Below are 13,400 nucleotides of genomic sequence, written 5' to 3'. Positions count from 1 at the left end.
CAAACTTAAACGTGCACTCTTTCTATGAGGACAATTAATTTTTTATTTTTTTTCCTTAAGTTAGTGTTTTGTGTTTTGCTGTGTGCCTCTTACTCGACTCTTAGTTTCCATTTAAATGAAGGCACGGATTTTCAGCTTGTTTCCCGAGTAACCAAGCTGTCTGGAGACTTTCAGACTTAACAAATAAATCCATTTTCACCTACGAAGTTTGACACTTAAAAACGCTTATCCGTACCGAAGTCTGTTCAGAACCTTACCGTCCTTTCCACGAGCACAGCACGATCAATGAGGGAATGACCTGCGGTGTTCCCGTGGTCAGCGTGAGGAACAGAAGGGTGAAGCTGAACTGCTTGAACCGTACCGAGCCCTTATCGAGGTCTGTGGCCAGAGGCCGCTGGGAGCCGTGTTCCTGAGTTGTGCAGAGGTGGCTGATGAAGGTGTCCGAGGCTTCGTGTCGGTGCTTCTGAGCCTCAGTAACTCTTTATCCTCAAGAACTTTTTCCTCTTTTCTGTCAAGCTTTTACCTCTTCGTTCAGAAGAGTGAAGTGTTCCCCGAAACGCTGCTGGGGTACCGGGATGCTAACTAGTGTCTGGCGTTAACGCAGCCGTATGCTGCCTGTGCGCTGACAGAGGCGTGTGGGATCTCAGTGGAAGTGTTCGCAGTGAGTCACTGCCAAGGCTGTAAACGTTTGTCCTTTGTCCAAGTCAAATCCCTTGAGTAACTCCTTGTTTTTGTTTTTTTTTTATACCAGTTCTGTTGGATCGGAATATGATGTTTTGTCAGCAGTAGTTTTAGGAAAAATAAACCACTCCACCCACTTTTAGATAATATCATTGAAATTTGTAGTGGAGTGTGATTTTTCAAAACTTGTTTTTTTTTTTTTTTTTTTTAATGAATGGATTTGAGTCCATCCCTGTTCTCCTGGTCCCTGGAAAGCAGTTCAAGGTTGCGTGAGTTCGGCAGCTTGTCCAGGGGAAGCAGAGCTCCCCTCCAGGCCTCCCTGGGCGGCAGGTTGGGGACATTTGTGACGTTCAGCGGTCAGTTGGTACCGTTGGTGGTCTTGTCCTTTCTGCAGGGTTCTTCGCTTTGGTTTAAGGTGGAATTCTCGCAAGAGGCGAGCGCAGCAGGAGTCGCTTTCATTCTTTTATATACAAAAGGCATCGGGTGAGGTGCCTGGGAGAGGAGAGGCACCTCCTTCCACCGCCGCGTGCCCGTGTGGAGGGCGGCAGGTCTGTGCTTCAGCTTCATTGCAGGGAACGGCCGTGTACCAACACCAGCTATCTGGGCGCAGGGCGTGCTGTAAGGGAGGCGATGCTGCGGGGACACCCAGGGTCGTCCCGTCCTCCTTCCGCGTGGCTGCGGTAGCACCGCGTGTCCCAGGGGACAAGGAGAGAGCTTCCCCAATCTTCCTGGCCGGAACTTTGTTCACCTGCTGCTGGTATTGCTACAGCAGAGCTTCTCACTTTCTAGAGGGAGCAGTGAGGAGTTGTTAGGGGCAGTGAGCTGTGGTAAGCTGTTCTGCAGGTTGCAGAAGAGCCTCTACTGGCCTTATGCAAGCTCTGGGGTCACGGGGCGTCTTTCTCTGTATGCCTTGGGTATAGAAGGAAGGTGGAGATGCCTGGGATGGGTGAATGCAGTTACCAGTACAGTGCTTGCGTTCTGAAACCCAAATGTTCTTCCTGTGACACTTAAAAGCTGAGAAATCCTGCTGGCGAGCGTTGTTGCGTTGATGAGAAAAGGTACGGACCTTCCTGAGCTGGGAGGAGCTTTCCTTGTCGGAGGCGTTGCGTTGTCCGTGTGTGTACGGTCTCAGCATGTTCTGTTGCCTGCATTCAGGGAGTGCTTTTGCCAAAGCCGTTCATGCACACCCATCCAATTTCCCAGTCTAATTCTATGGCGAGCAAATCGTGAATTCTCTAGATAAGGTTGTAATGCCTTATCACTCAGAAAACACCACCTTTCTTTATGCTTAGGTGTTTTTTTTGTTAGCATACGCTCATTTTAAGTAGTACTTAGTAAAGCGGTGTACTTGGGACTCTGTCTTGTCGTCGGGGTTATTCTCGTAGTCTTTGGGTGGATGATTTTTGCACCGTTTGTGCCCATTTTGACTCCAGCTGGGCGGCCCTCCCTTGGAGGCTGGCACGAGCTGAGCAGCCGCGGTACGTTCCTGCGGAAGCGCCTGTGGGATGGGAGGCAGGGAGCTCGCCCGTTCCCTGGGTGAGGAGAGGCTGTCAGCGAGTTAGAGGTATCCAGCTCCCAGCTGACCACGGGAGCCCTTTCAGAATGATCCTGCTGCAATCGCACGTGTAACTGCGTTGAACTGTGGCTGTCTCTTCTTTGGCTGATCCCTGAATACGTACTTCAGGGGTTTACGTGGATGTAGCTGCCCCAGAAATGGCCGGTCTGTATTGGAGGTGGTTTTAGGAAGTTCCTTCTCGGCATCAGTTGTGACGAATGGATATTTCATCTTAGAACAGACAGATGTTGGCCACGTTACAGCTAATGAAATGCTTGAATACTTAAGGGCATGGCGTTGTTTTGAGGCAGATTGCGTTCTAGTTTGATCTGTTGATGTGTCAGCGATAAGGAAATCTACTAGAAGAAAAGTCGACACCCGTGGAGGTAGGGTTGAGCAGCTTCAGCGCTGGGCGCGTGGTGAGGCGTGCACGCTTCCCTCGTGGTCAGGGTTGGCGTGCACCAGTTAAGACTTGTGTTCGGTGTGCGCGCATTCTTTATTCTTCAGGCAAAGCACCAAAGGGAAGCTTCCAGCTTTTCAAGTGAAGTTCGGCGCTTTTTTGGCACTTAGGCTTCTCTTCCTCACTCCTTGTTGCTGAATATTTACTTGCCTCTTCCAAGTGGCTTTTAATCTTTGATTTAGATTATTTCAATGAATATAGAATAACTGTGTGGGATTTCTTGCTTATCTTCCTGCTTATTTTGTTGTTTCTTCTGCCGCCTTAGGCTAAGCCATGACTTCAGGATCTGGTCATGTGGACTCCAAGGCTGAGCTCACTACTTTGCTGGAGCAATGGGAGAAAGAACACGGCAGTGGGCAAGACATGGTCCCTATTCTCACCAGGTGAGTTCCATTACATAAATTCCTAAATCTGAACATCAGAAGTTACTGGAGAGCAGCTTTTACCATGCTTTTGCTTGAAGTTTTTACATACCCCATAAACTGTTGGCAATTAACTTTCTTTGACCAGAAAGCTGAACTATGACTTCAGTATTTAATTTTACATAGGATTTTGTTAAGAATTTGTTACTGCAAAGATCTTGCACAGTCTGCTTCTAAACCATAAATTTAATTCTCTGCGGAATCATTAAATGGATGGAAGAACTTCAGTTGTGAAATGTTGATGGAAACAAATCTACAGGAGTGTTGTTTCTCAGAGGGGTGGTACGGGGTTTGTGATGGAGCTGACATTGGTCAGTTATGTGAGAGAGACTCGTAACACCATTCGTTAGAAGGCAGCTTCTGCTACAAGAGGAACACTCAAAATATCAGTTGTATTTGTCATTTCCCAAGCCAGACCTCTCTGGGCTAAACTGCTAATATCCCTGCTACAACTGGAGATGCACAGAAGTTCCACCCAACTCCTCCTCACCCCTTTGCCCGCAGACCTGTAGGCTGCCTCGTCCCCGCAGCAGGACTTGCTGTGCTTACTGGCCCGTGGGGAGCGATCCAGGTTTTGGTACTGCACGTTGAAAAATCTGCGGTACTGTGGTGTTGGGATGGACACTTCAGTGCACAGATCCTGAGCTGGCGTCGGGTGGAAATAACAGAAATCTGCTGGAGCTTCTTTGCACAGACCTATGTCATTCCTCACTTTGTGGTCATATCTGGTTCTTTTTACTGGGTTTTAAAAAAAACAGCACGGAAGAGGAAGATGAGCAGCAAAAAGATGATCCTAAACACTTACTGTGTAGGTCTCCTAAAAATCAAGACACATTTTGGTGTTTCTTTGTGTATTGCTATCTGATTTATGTCCTGAAGGAAACATACGTGACACTTCCAGGCTTTTTGTTGCAGGCATGAGCACCAGAAATTTAATATATTCTAAGAAATACGAATTCAGCATGTATTTGCTTCCGTTGAGAGCAGTCTGGCACTCCTTACTCCCTCAGCTCCTTGAGTTCCCTACATTATTTATGCCCAAACAAATCTGATCGTTCTCCTTTGGTTCTCCAGGGTTTACGTGCAGCAGGCAGAGTGATATGGATGGTAAGAGCTGGGCTATTTTGGCTTTAGTGGAGGTAACGCGGGCTCGTTCAAGGTAGATCACAAGGGGATCGCAGTGCTTTGGGTGTCAGTGGAAGCTGGCTGTTTGGAGTCCTGGGTTTTAGATACGGGATATGTTTAACAAGAACTTGCTGGAAGAGGTGCTAGGGATCCTCCCCAGCTGGAACTGAGGGTAGCTGGTGGCTGGAGGCACAGCGGTGTTCTTGCATGTTGTTTGAGACTTACGGCAGAGGAAGCTGTGGTCGTGCTTGTTGGTGAGTGACGTTTTTCTACTTCCTTCTGAACTAGTTGGAGGAAAAACTTCCCTGTGTGGACGGGGACCTGTTAAAATGTGATTCTGAGGCAGCATATGTGAGAGTGCAGCAGTGTTTGGACAGTAACAGGAACACGGGGGGTCATAGGCCACAGGTGAATTGTTGCTTCTAAATAAGTTAGTTTTCTGGATTAACAAACTCGTGTGTCAATGAAGGAGGTTGCTTGGGAAGCAGTGTCAGCAAACAGCAGATTTTTCAACAAAACAAAGATGCTTTTCGAAAAATGGTGAATTGAAACAATCCTGCCAGAGCCATAGTTTGTAGGGTGGGCACAAGTCATGTTGAACTGTGCTGGAGAGTCCTGGGGGTTGGATCCTCCACAGCATCCCAGGAGCCCCTTACGTGAAGGGACTAACTCAGCAGCTCAACATCTTATGTTCTGGCTTCACTTCCACCAACCAAGTCTGGGACGTAGCGTGCTACCGTATGGGATTGTGGAGCATCTGATGTTGTTTGTAGCCTGTTGTAAAGGCGCAGGTTGGTCGCTGGTGCCAAATGGTGGCGCAGAGCAGCGTTAGGGCTCTTCATGTTGTGCCATTTGCATCAGCAGGCGTGTTGCAAAGGTGGTGTGCTTCTGTCTGCCACTGCCCTTCTTTCTCCACAAGCTGAGCCTTGTGTTTGTGGCAAGTGAGGATGAGGATCTGACGGAGTTTTCAAAGACTATCTGCAAAGACAGTTGTAAAGGGTTTGGCAAAAAAAATGAAAAAGCCCAAAGCAGGAGCGAAGACCACTTACTGCCTGCATAGAACCTAGATCTTGTCCGCAGATTCAAGCGGGTGGACAGCCGATATTTTATCAGGTGAATAAGGGAAATCTTGACACCTGAGTGAAAGCCCAGAGTTATTGTGAATTGTTTTTTGTTAAAGCCCTGTGTGTCAAGTGCCTGTTTCAAGAGGTGGGAATGAGCTTTGTTGGTTTGTCATCCTGGAGTGATAGGACAGTTGAATAAGCTGTTGATCTAGACAGATTCATCCAAGTCACTTCACAGTTACTCTTTGTGTGCTGGCAAGGCATTATATGTGAGCTTAATCTGGCTTGTTTTCTCTTTGAAAGTCAATTTTAAAGAGGCAGTGCTTTATTTTGATCAAATGATTGTGCCTAATTGTCTCAACAAACAAACACTGTAATCAGTGATTCGTGTGCCCGTTCTGTCTAGGCTGTGATAATGTTGTCATCCCTGGAACCGCTCAGCAGCTTCAGCTGGCACGCTGCTTGGCTGCCTACCTAAGCAGGACGGACTGATGAGGATGTTAAGCTCGCTTTCTGCGCTGCTTGTCAGTCCTTTCTGGCAAACGTTCAGCATGCTGATTATCACCTGAGAAGACCTAACAAATCTAGGATTCAGGTTCCTGACTCCCAGTGTCTGTCAGCAGGTACCCCCTGAGCTATTAGCTCCCATGGAAAAAAAAAGAGGAGCTGGCAGCAGAGTGTTTAAGTAACCAGCTTTTGCCAGAAATCCGTGAGAGCTCGAGCTGTGCCACCTGTTAGCAAGGGATGCGATTTGCGTCTCTTCACATTCAGGCTTACTGCAAGTAAATATCAGAACCACACAGGATAAACAGTTTGGAAGTTAATTGTTGTATCAGAGACAAGCAAGGAAGTTCTTCGCTCATCCCCATAAGCTCATTTGGTGTTCCTGCAATCTGTGCAGGCTTCATAACATCTTCTGCCCTTCTGGCAAGTCAGTGTAGTTCACAGAGGCGTGGATCTCAGCGTGTTTTTGTCTCTGATTGATCCTGGCATCACAGGATATTTTTCTGGAAAGTAACAGGAATGCAGCAGAAGTCAGTGGCCTTCTGTAAGTGAGATCCTCTGTGAAAGATGAATATTTTTCCAGGGATTGCTGCAGTGTTCCAGTAATTTTCTGACCTCTATTTTTTTTTTTTTTAAAAAAAAAAAAAAAAGAAAAGGAAAAAAGCACCTCCAGGCTAGTGACCTAAAGTGAGTGTTAAGACTTTGATGTAAGGTCTCACCTCTGCACAGCCTGTGAGTTCTGCACCCCTCTTCAGACCTCAGTGGAGGGGAGGACTCAGGTTTTATACTGAGGAAATGAGACTAATTTGCTTGTGTTTTTTTTTGAATGCTGCTCTTTATTTCACCTCAGACTGCTTGGATTTCTGCTTTAACACTTCTTGGAGAAAGGTAGTAGAGGACTGGGATTATTTATTGCTTTACTATTAGATACTCTCCCTCTCCTTGATTCTGTTTAAATAAGGAAATGAATTACTTTTTATTGCTCATTCTAAGCGAATTGGAGCATGGGATTCTGTTAGACAGGACCGTTTAATGCATTTTGAAGGTCTGTGAATGGGAAACTGGATGAGTTTCTCCTTGCATTATCCTTAGTGGTAACTGACATGCTACAAGGTTGAGTATGTAGCTGAAGGGGTAAGCTTAACAGAGATTACATAATACTACATTAAATATTTTATTATTACACATTTCTATTAAAAATTGATAGAAATGACAACATAAGTAGTTCAAATGGGTGCCTCTGCGCAGTCCAAATAGGAAAGAAGACTGAATCATCTCTTCAGGACTTACCCTGCTGCAAGAGAGGGACCGTGGTGGTGAGAAGTGCTACTTGAGCCCCTTAGTTCTTGTAGTAAGTGTTGTAGAACATCACTGTGACTCTGACATGGGTAAATAAAAGATACTGGCTCCTCCAGAGCATCATGCTTGTGCATCACTGGGATGATGACATGGGTTCAGCATGTTTTGGAGGGTTGGTGAAGAATAAGATACTAGAGGCAAGTTTATTTTCCTCATCCTTCTGAGCAGACAGTGAAATGCCCTGGTAACACCAAACGCCATTCAAATGTAAGGTGATGAGCTGTTTGAAAACACTTCGACAAGGAGGCTAATGTGAGGATCTGTGTGCTGGAACAAGATTAGGTTCACTGCATGTTGTTCCTTCTGTAGGATGTCCGAGCTGATTGAGAAGGAGACTGAGGAGTACCGCAAAGGGGATCCAGACCCATTTGATGACCGGCACCCGGGTAAGACATTGTGAATGGTTTGGGCAGCACTAGCACGGTATCAGCTGGTACCTAGTTATTTGTATTTAAAAGTAAGCAAAATCTAGCTTGAATGTGTCTACTGCGGATCAAGGTCTGATAACTGCTTTTGCACTGAGTCTGTTCTGTAGCGCTGATAGCTGGCATCTTTGGAGGTTTGCTGCAATATTTTGAGGCCCTGGGTAGAGTTCTGGAAGAGTATTTCTCTTAATTAAGGGGTTAACTTATGAAATAAGGGTACTGTTGTGTTAGCAAGTTGTAGTTTGATGTACTGGGTGTGAGAGAGGACTGTCTCAGATTATCTTGAATTTGTTGTTCAGTAAGTGCTTTGCAGTAGTTTCATGTAGCTTCTGATGCTTTTTATCTTGTTATCCTTGATTTGTGTGTTGTCCTTTGGGGTTGTGTGTGTGTGACTTATTTCCATGTTACTGAGACAGTTTGATGTTTGTATCTTCACTGTCAGTAAAACTAACAATGCAACACTGTCGGACCACTTCGATGTGCTGTGCTTTGACCAGTAGACATTTTGAGGAGGTAACGCATACAATAAAAAATGTTAACTTGCTTAATAATTTATGACTTCTTCCATCATTTTCTTTCTGAGAAAGGTCCTGCTAACTAGAATATTCCAAAATCAGTTTGAAGACAGTAGTTCAGTAATGATCTCGAAGTCTCAAAGTAGATAGCTAAGTCTTCTCCTGCTTCTTCTACAGGTCGAGCAGACCCTGAGTGCATGTTAGGTCACTTACTAAGGATACTTTTCAAGAATGATGATTTCATGAATGCGGTAGGTTTGTTCGGAGAACTGCCTCTGTCAGGTGTTCTCGATACCTTATGTTTTTTGTTCACTTTGTGATAGTTCTTGTGCCTGTGCCAGTATTTGTGCCTGTTTAATAGTAATTTTACTGGTGGTGGGCCTATTTCTTCCATAGCAGTGGCTTTTGAAGTGTGTTTAAACACAACTTGCTTGCTGCTGTTGAAGTGACCCAAGGAAAGGGGAGTTGATGAGCTGTTCAGGAGTACTGAAATGTGCATAGTAACGATTGAATTTGTTTTTCTCAAGGTTTATTAAAGAAAGTTTTAAAAGCATAATTAATTTGTGTAATGGAAAGTAATACCACTAATTGCAGTGCATTATCTCCAAACACTTGGAAATGCTGGACTGCCTGCAAGAGCAGCTTATATCAGCTCTAGGGGGCTCAGGCAGAGGATTTAGAGGCAAGTCTGTCTTTCCTCTTGTGCTGCTATATTGTAATGTGAGTTAATAGCTAGAACTTCTGTTGCCCTCACCTCAGTGCAAGCACCTGTATCAGTACGTGTTTCTGTAAGGGTTCTGCCAGGTTGTTTGCATGTAGCCTTCTGCCTTAAATTGTGAGTGATAAAGCAAACGTAGATGTCGTTAAAGATGTGTATTTTTTGATATATTTAACTTTTAATGTTTTTTTTTTTTTTCAGCTATTAGCTTTGCATATTTACACTGTTATTGAGCTGTAACTTTTTTAGGCATTAGTCTTTACAAATCACTTCAAGATAGGTATTTAGTCAGTGAACAGCAGATTAGAGGGGAATCCTGTTTGTCAGAGGAATTATTTCAACTTTGGAAGCGCTGAAGAGACCAGGTTAACGGGTTAGTCATTTGTAGATTCAGGGCTTACATACTGGCACTTCTTGCTCTATCATTTCGCTGATGTGGGAGTTTGTAAGGACTTCACTGCACTGGTTTTGGTCAGTTGAATTTCAAACCAATGCTCTTCCTGATCTTCTCTAGCTAGTGAATGCTTATGTGATGACAAGCAGAGAACCTCCGTTAAACACTGCTGCCTGTCGGCTTCTTCTGGATATCATGCCAGGACTGGAAACTGCTGTCGTCTTTCAGGAAAAGGTATTGTTTACACTGATGCTTGGTTCGTAAGCTTGGTGTATTATGCACTCCAACAGTTCCTCCCACAGGAGAAACCAGTAAAAAGGAACATTGAAATCCTGTCTCTGAGAGACGATCTGTTTAGTCTTATTAATGGGTGGGGGCTTTTTGATGACGGCTTGTTCAGCTGATCAAATCTTGGGTATTCCGCAGCTTGTAAGTTAAAGTAGGACTGGTTAAAACAGATTAATGTTATGGGAAGTCTCGTACTTTGAATTGTTGTTTTAGAGGCTTGTGAATGGAGCAGGCTCCATAGAATGTTAACAGCTGCTGGTAGGACTCTCGCCAGGTAATTCAGAACTACAGCAGAGCAATAGCATTATTCGAGCTAAATGATAAGCAAGTCATACTTTAACTAAGCAGTCTAAAATCCACAGGCTTCATGGGGATTATCTGGAATTGCAGTGGACAGCTGAATCAGACTTCTGTATGTTGGCAAGTGTGGCTTTTGAAGGAATGCACGAAGGGTTGAAAGTGAAGTAGTAGATTTCACTCCTGAGCCCCATTTTCTTCATCTGTAAAACTAGTGTAGTATTTTTCTGAAGTTTGAAAATCAGATAATGCTTTATATCAAAGTTCCAAATGAGTTTCTTCCGTATTAGAAATATGAATGTGAACTCTAGGGCACGGTAAAATGAGCTCCCTTTCTGAAGGAGTGAATTTAATTTGATGTGGTCTTTGTGGTCTGCCCAAAGGCGAAGGCTTTGAGACTTTGAGGCAAAAAAAAGCTAAAATAATAGGTTCCTTATTTGTGGAGAATATAGTTTTTGTTGAGACACAAACTGTGTAAACTGAAATTAAATTTTAAAGTTAAGTTTCGCACTTAGGGGCTTTTCTTTTCACTAGAGAACATACAGTTCTATTCTGTTTTCTTGGGTTCCTGTATGTAGGAGGCTTTAGGTCAGGTAACAGACCCCGATTTGCGGAGTGCGTTACTCTGCTCGTACAGAGGCCCTCTAGCGGCCAATGGCTTTCACATCTCATTGATTTTTTTAATGACATAAGAGCAATTTAATAATAATGCAATTTTAATTAAATATAGAACAGGAAACTCTTTCAAAATGTGTATGCTGGTAGGTCTCATTGAAATTTGTGTCTATTCATTATTTTTAAACATGTGTTGTGTTGTACCCACGGCCCAAATTTATGCTCAAGATACATGTCACGCTAACGAAGCGTTATCCAATCAAAATTGGATAGTGATTTGGAGGAAAGCGTTTCATTCTAACACAGTCTTTTAATTGCCTGTTTTAACTTTTAATTAACACTTACTCAGCCTCGTTAAGAAAAATTGTGTGGTAGACTGTGTTCAAACACTGAGTTTCGCTGTTAAAAATATAAACAATATTTAACATTACGATTTTTATATGTATGGATTGTTATAATTGCGTGCATTCCTTCTCCAGCCATTATGGGTTTATGACTGAGGGTTATTTTTTTTTGGTGAGTAGTAATGTAAAGAGCTCCTCTGGCACCAGGTAGCTTGCTTGTTTAAGTGACTTTTCAATTTGGCTCTAGTAAGCTGTTAGAGAAATGGAAGAAATTTACCAAAATTCTGTTTTACTGGGTGAAAATTCAACACTGCTTCTTTGAGATCTACTGAATTTCTGGAGTTCTATATTAGCAAACCGTACAGGAGCTGTGGGTTCATTTTTCCACTAATCCTGATTCTAAATATCTAATGCCTTGAAATAGTTGTATGCATCTTAGCATATATTTTTTTTCTTCCAAGTATTTTAAAATTTTGATTCATGACATAATCGGTAGGAAATCTAGCTTGGTCATTACGGGGGATAGGGAGAATTACCAACAGGTGCTTACACTGGGACCAGAGGAGGAAAAATGAAGTGCAATTGTTGGAATTGCTTTCTTATTTTCTTCATTATAGGAAGGCATAGTTGAGAATCTCTTTAAGTGGGCGCGAGAGGCTGATCAGCCACTGAGGACCTACGCAACAGGGCTCTTAGGAGGAGCTATGGAAAACCAGGATATTGCTGCGAATTACAGGGATGAAAATTCACAATTGGTAATGATATCTCGATGCACCTTTTCCTTTAGAGAAGTCTTTTTCTTTGAGAGTGTGTGTGGTGGAGCTCACGTTTAGAAATTACTGTATGATTTTTGCGGTGGTTATAATAATATCTGTAAGAGTCGGTAGCTCATGCTTTCCATCCTTTCCCGACCATGAATTAGCTGAGGAAACTTTGCATCTGTAAGGATTGCTTATGGTGGTTTATATACGGAGCAGAGACATTGAAATGAAAGGTAAATCAACATAGGGACAACTTAATATGAAATTTTGTTATAATTAGACATTTTAATTCTAAATCCTTCACCAGTATGGTGTTTATCAGCAATTGAGATGGCTTTCAGAAGAAGATAGGCTAAGCAAATTTGGCTCTCAGGACAGCGCACAGCATGTCATTTACAGTGTGTCAAACCACAGGCTAATTCTTCCAATTCTTGCACAGTTAAGAACTTTAGAGCAGAAGTGAGCCTTTAGCTTTTGTAGACCCGAAGTTTTTCAAAGCTGCAGCTTCACAAGGAAACATTGCCCTTATCCCAGGCTGCCTGGAGATGATGGAACAACGTTGCAAGATGGTGTGTGGTTCTTGTAGCACCACAACAGCTCATCTGCTCTTAATGGCTTTCAGGTCCTTCTTTCTCCTTTGGGAAAGTGGGTGATGATTTATTAGAGTAAAAAGAATTGGGATTGTCTTAGGCACTTTGAAATCATTTTTTCTCTGGGCAAACATGTGCTTCAGCATGCCTGGTATTCTATGAACTAGAGTTGTTTATATGGTAACAGCAAAAACATGGCCAATGTGGGTTGTATGATCGAGGCAGGAATGGTGTCGTCATGCATGCTTCTTTTGTGAAACAGGTAGCTTTGGTGCTTCGACGGCTACGAGAGCTACAGGTTACTGAAATGACTACAAAACAAGAAAACAAGCGTCCCAGTCCTCGGAAAGTGCCGTCAGATCCTCTGCTGCCTCTAGATGAAGAGGCTGTGGATATGGATTATGGGGAGATGGCAGTAGATGGAGAGCAAGAAGAAGTGGCTGGGGATATGGAGATCTCCTTTCATCTTGATTCAAGTCACAAGACCAGTAGCAGAGTCAACTCTGCTACAAAGCTAGACGACGGGGGACTGAGGAAAAGCAAATCAGGGAAACAGCACGAAAGAGATGGCTTCCGGAAGGCCAAGCAAAAGCTGGGCTTCTCCGCTTCAGAACCAGAGCGGATGTTTGTTGAACTGTCCAACAGCAGCTGGTCAGAAATGTCCCCGTGGGTGATTGGCACTAACTATACACTTTACCCTTTGACCCCCGCCATAGAGCAGAGGCTAATTCTTCAATACCTGACCCCCTTAGGGGAGTACCAAGAGGTGAGCATATGAAGGTGGGAGGACTCTGTGCGTGAATTCTCCTGACAAAACTTATTGGTGGTATTCTGGGGAAAAGTTTTGAGGGCAGCTATATCGCTTGTTGGTATTTCCTGGTGTGGTTAAGATCCTCTCCTGAGCTGCTGTTAATTTTTCAAGTGGATGAGGTCATTAATTTAAATACTACCTAGCAGATAATACTCAAAGCTGAACTTAGCAGATGTGTGGTCTGGTAATTAGAGCATGGCACTGGGAGTCTTATTCCTGGCTTCTGTTAACTTGTAGTGATTGTTTACATGATACAGGATAAGTCGCTTTGTTTGAAATGCATACCTCTTTTTTTTTTTTTTGATTACTCTGGGGAAGTTAATAGACTCCAGCATTAAAAATTTGAGGAAACAGTGGGTTTTTGAAATTCTTTCTGAAATGGCTTGTATAACCTCTGCAGCATTTCTCATTAGAAATGGCAGTGCCTGTGCTATGTAGATGCTTTTGAGAGCTGTTCTTACTTGGACAAGAT

General features: G+C 43.6%; 1 protein-coding gene across 1 annotated transcript in view; it reads left to right on the top strand.

Moving 5' to 3' along the window:
• The first annotated feature begins 2,959 nt into the window (after positions 1-2,959).
• Positions 2,960-13,400, top strand: part of DCAF1 (DDB1 and CUL4 associated factor 1) — a 44,106-nt gene continuing 33,665 nt past the window's right edge. The window contains exons 1-6 of the mRNA XM_035337717.1: positions 2,960-3,079; positions 7,480-7,556; positions 8,288-8,361; positions 9,343-9,456; positions 11,384-11,521; positions 12,380-12,883. Coding sequence (XP_035193608.1) covers positions 2,970-3,079; positions 7,480-7,556; positions 8,288-8,361; positions 9,343-9,456; positions 11,384-11,521; positions 12,380-12,883 — 1,017 coding nt within the window. The 5' untranslated portion in view covers positions 2,960-2,969. The remainder of the gene's footprint in view (positions 3,080-7,479; positions 7,557-8,287; positions 8,362-9,342; positions 9,457-11,383; positions 11,522-12,379; positions 12,884-13,400) is intronic.

This window comes from Oxyura jamaicensis, chromosome 12, assembly GCF_011077185.1.
Source record: "Oxyura jamaicensis isolate SHBP4307 breed ruddy duck chromosome 12, BPBGC_Ojam_1.0, whole genome shotgun sequence".
Taxonomy (NCBI): domain Eukaryota; kingdom Metazoa; phylum Chordata; class Aves; order Anseriformes; family Anatidae; genus Oxyura; species Oxyura jamaicensis.
The sequence above is the reverse complement of the archived record's forward strand: the minus strand, read 5'-3'. Positions and strand labels throughout refer to the sequence as shown.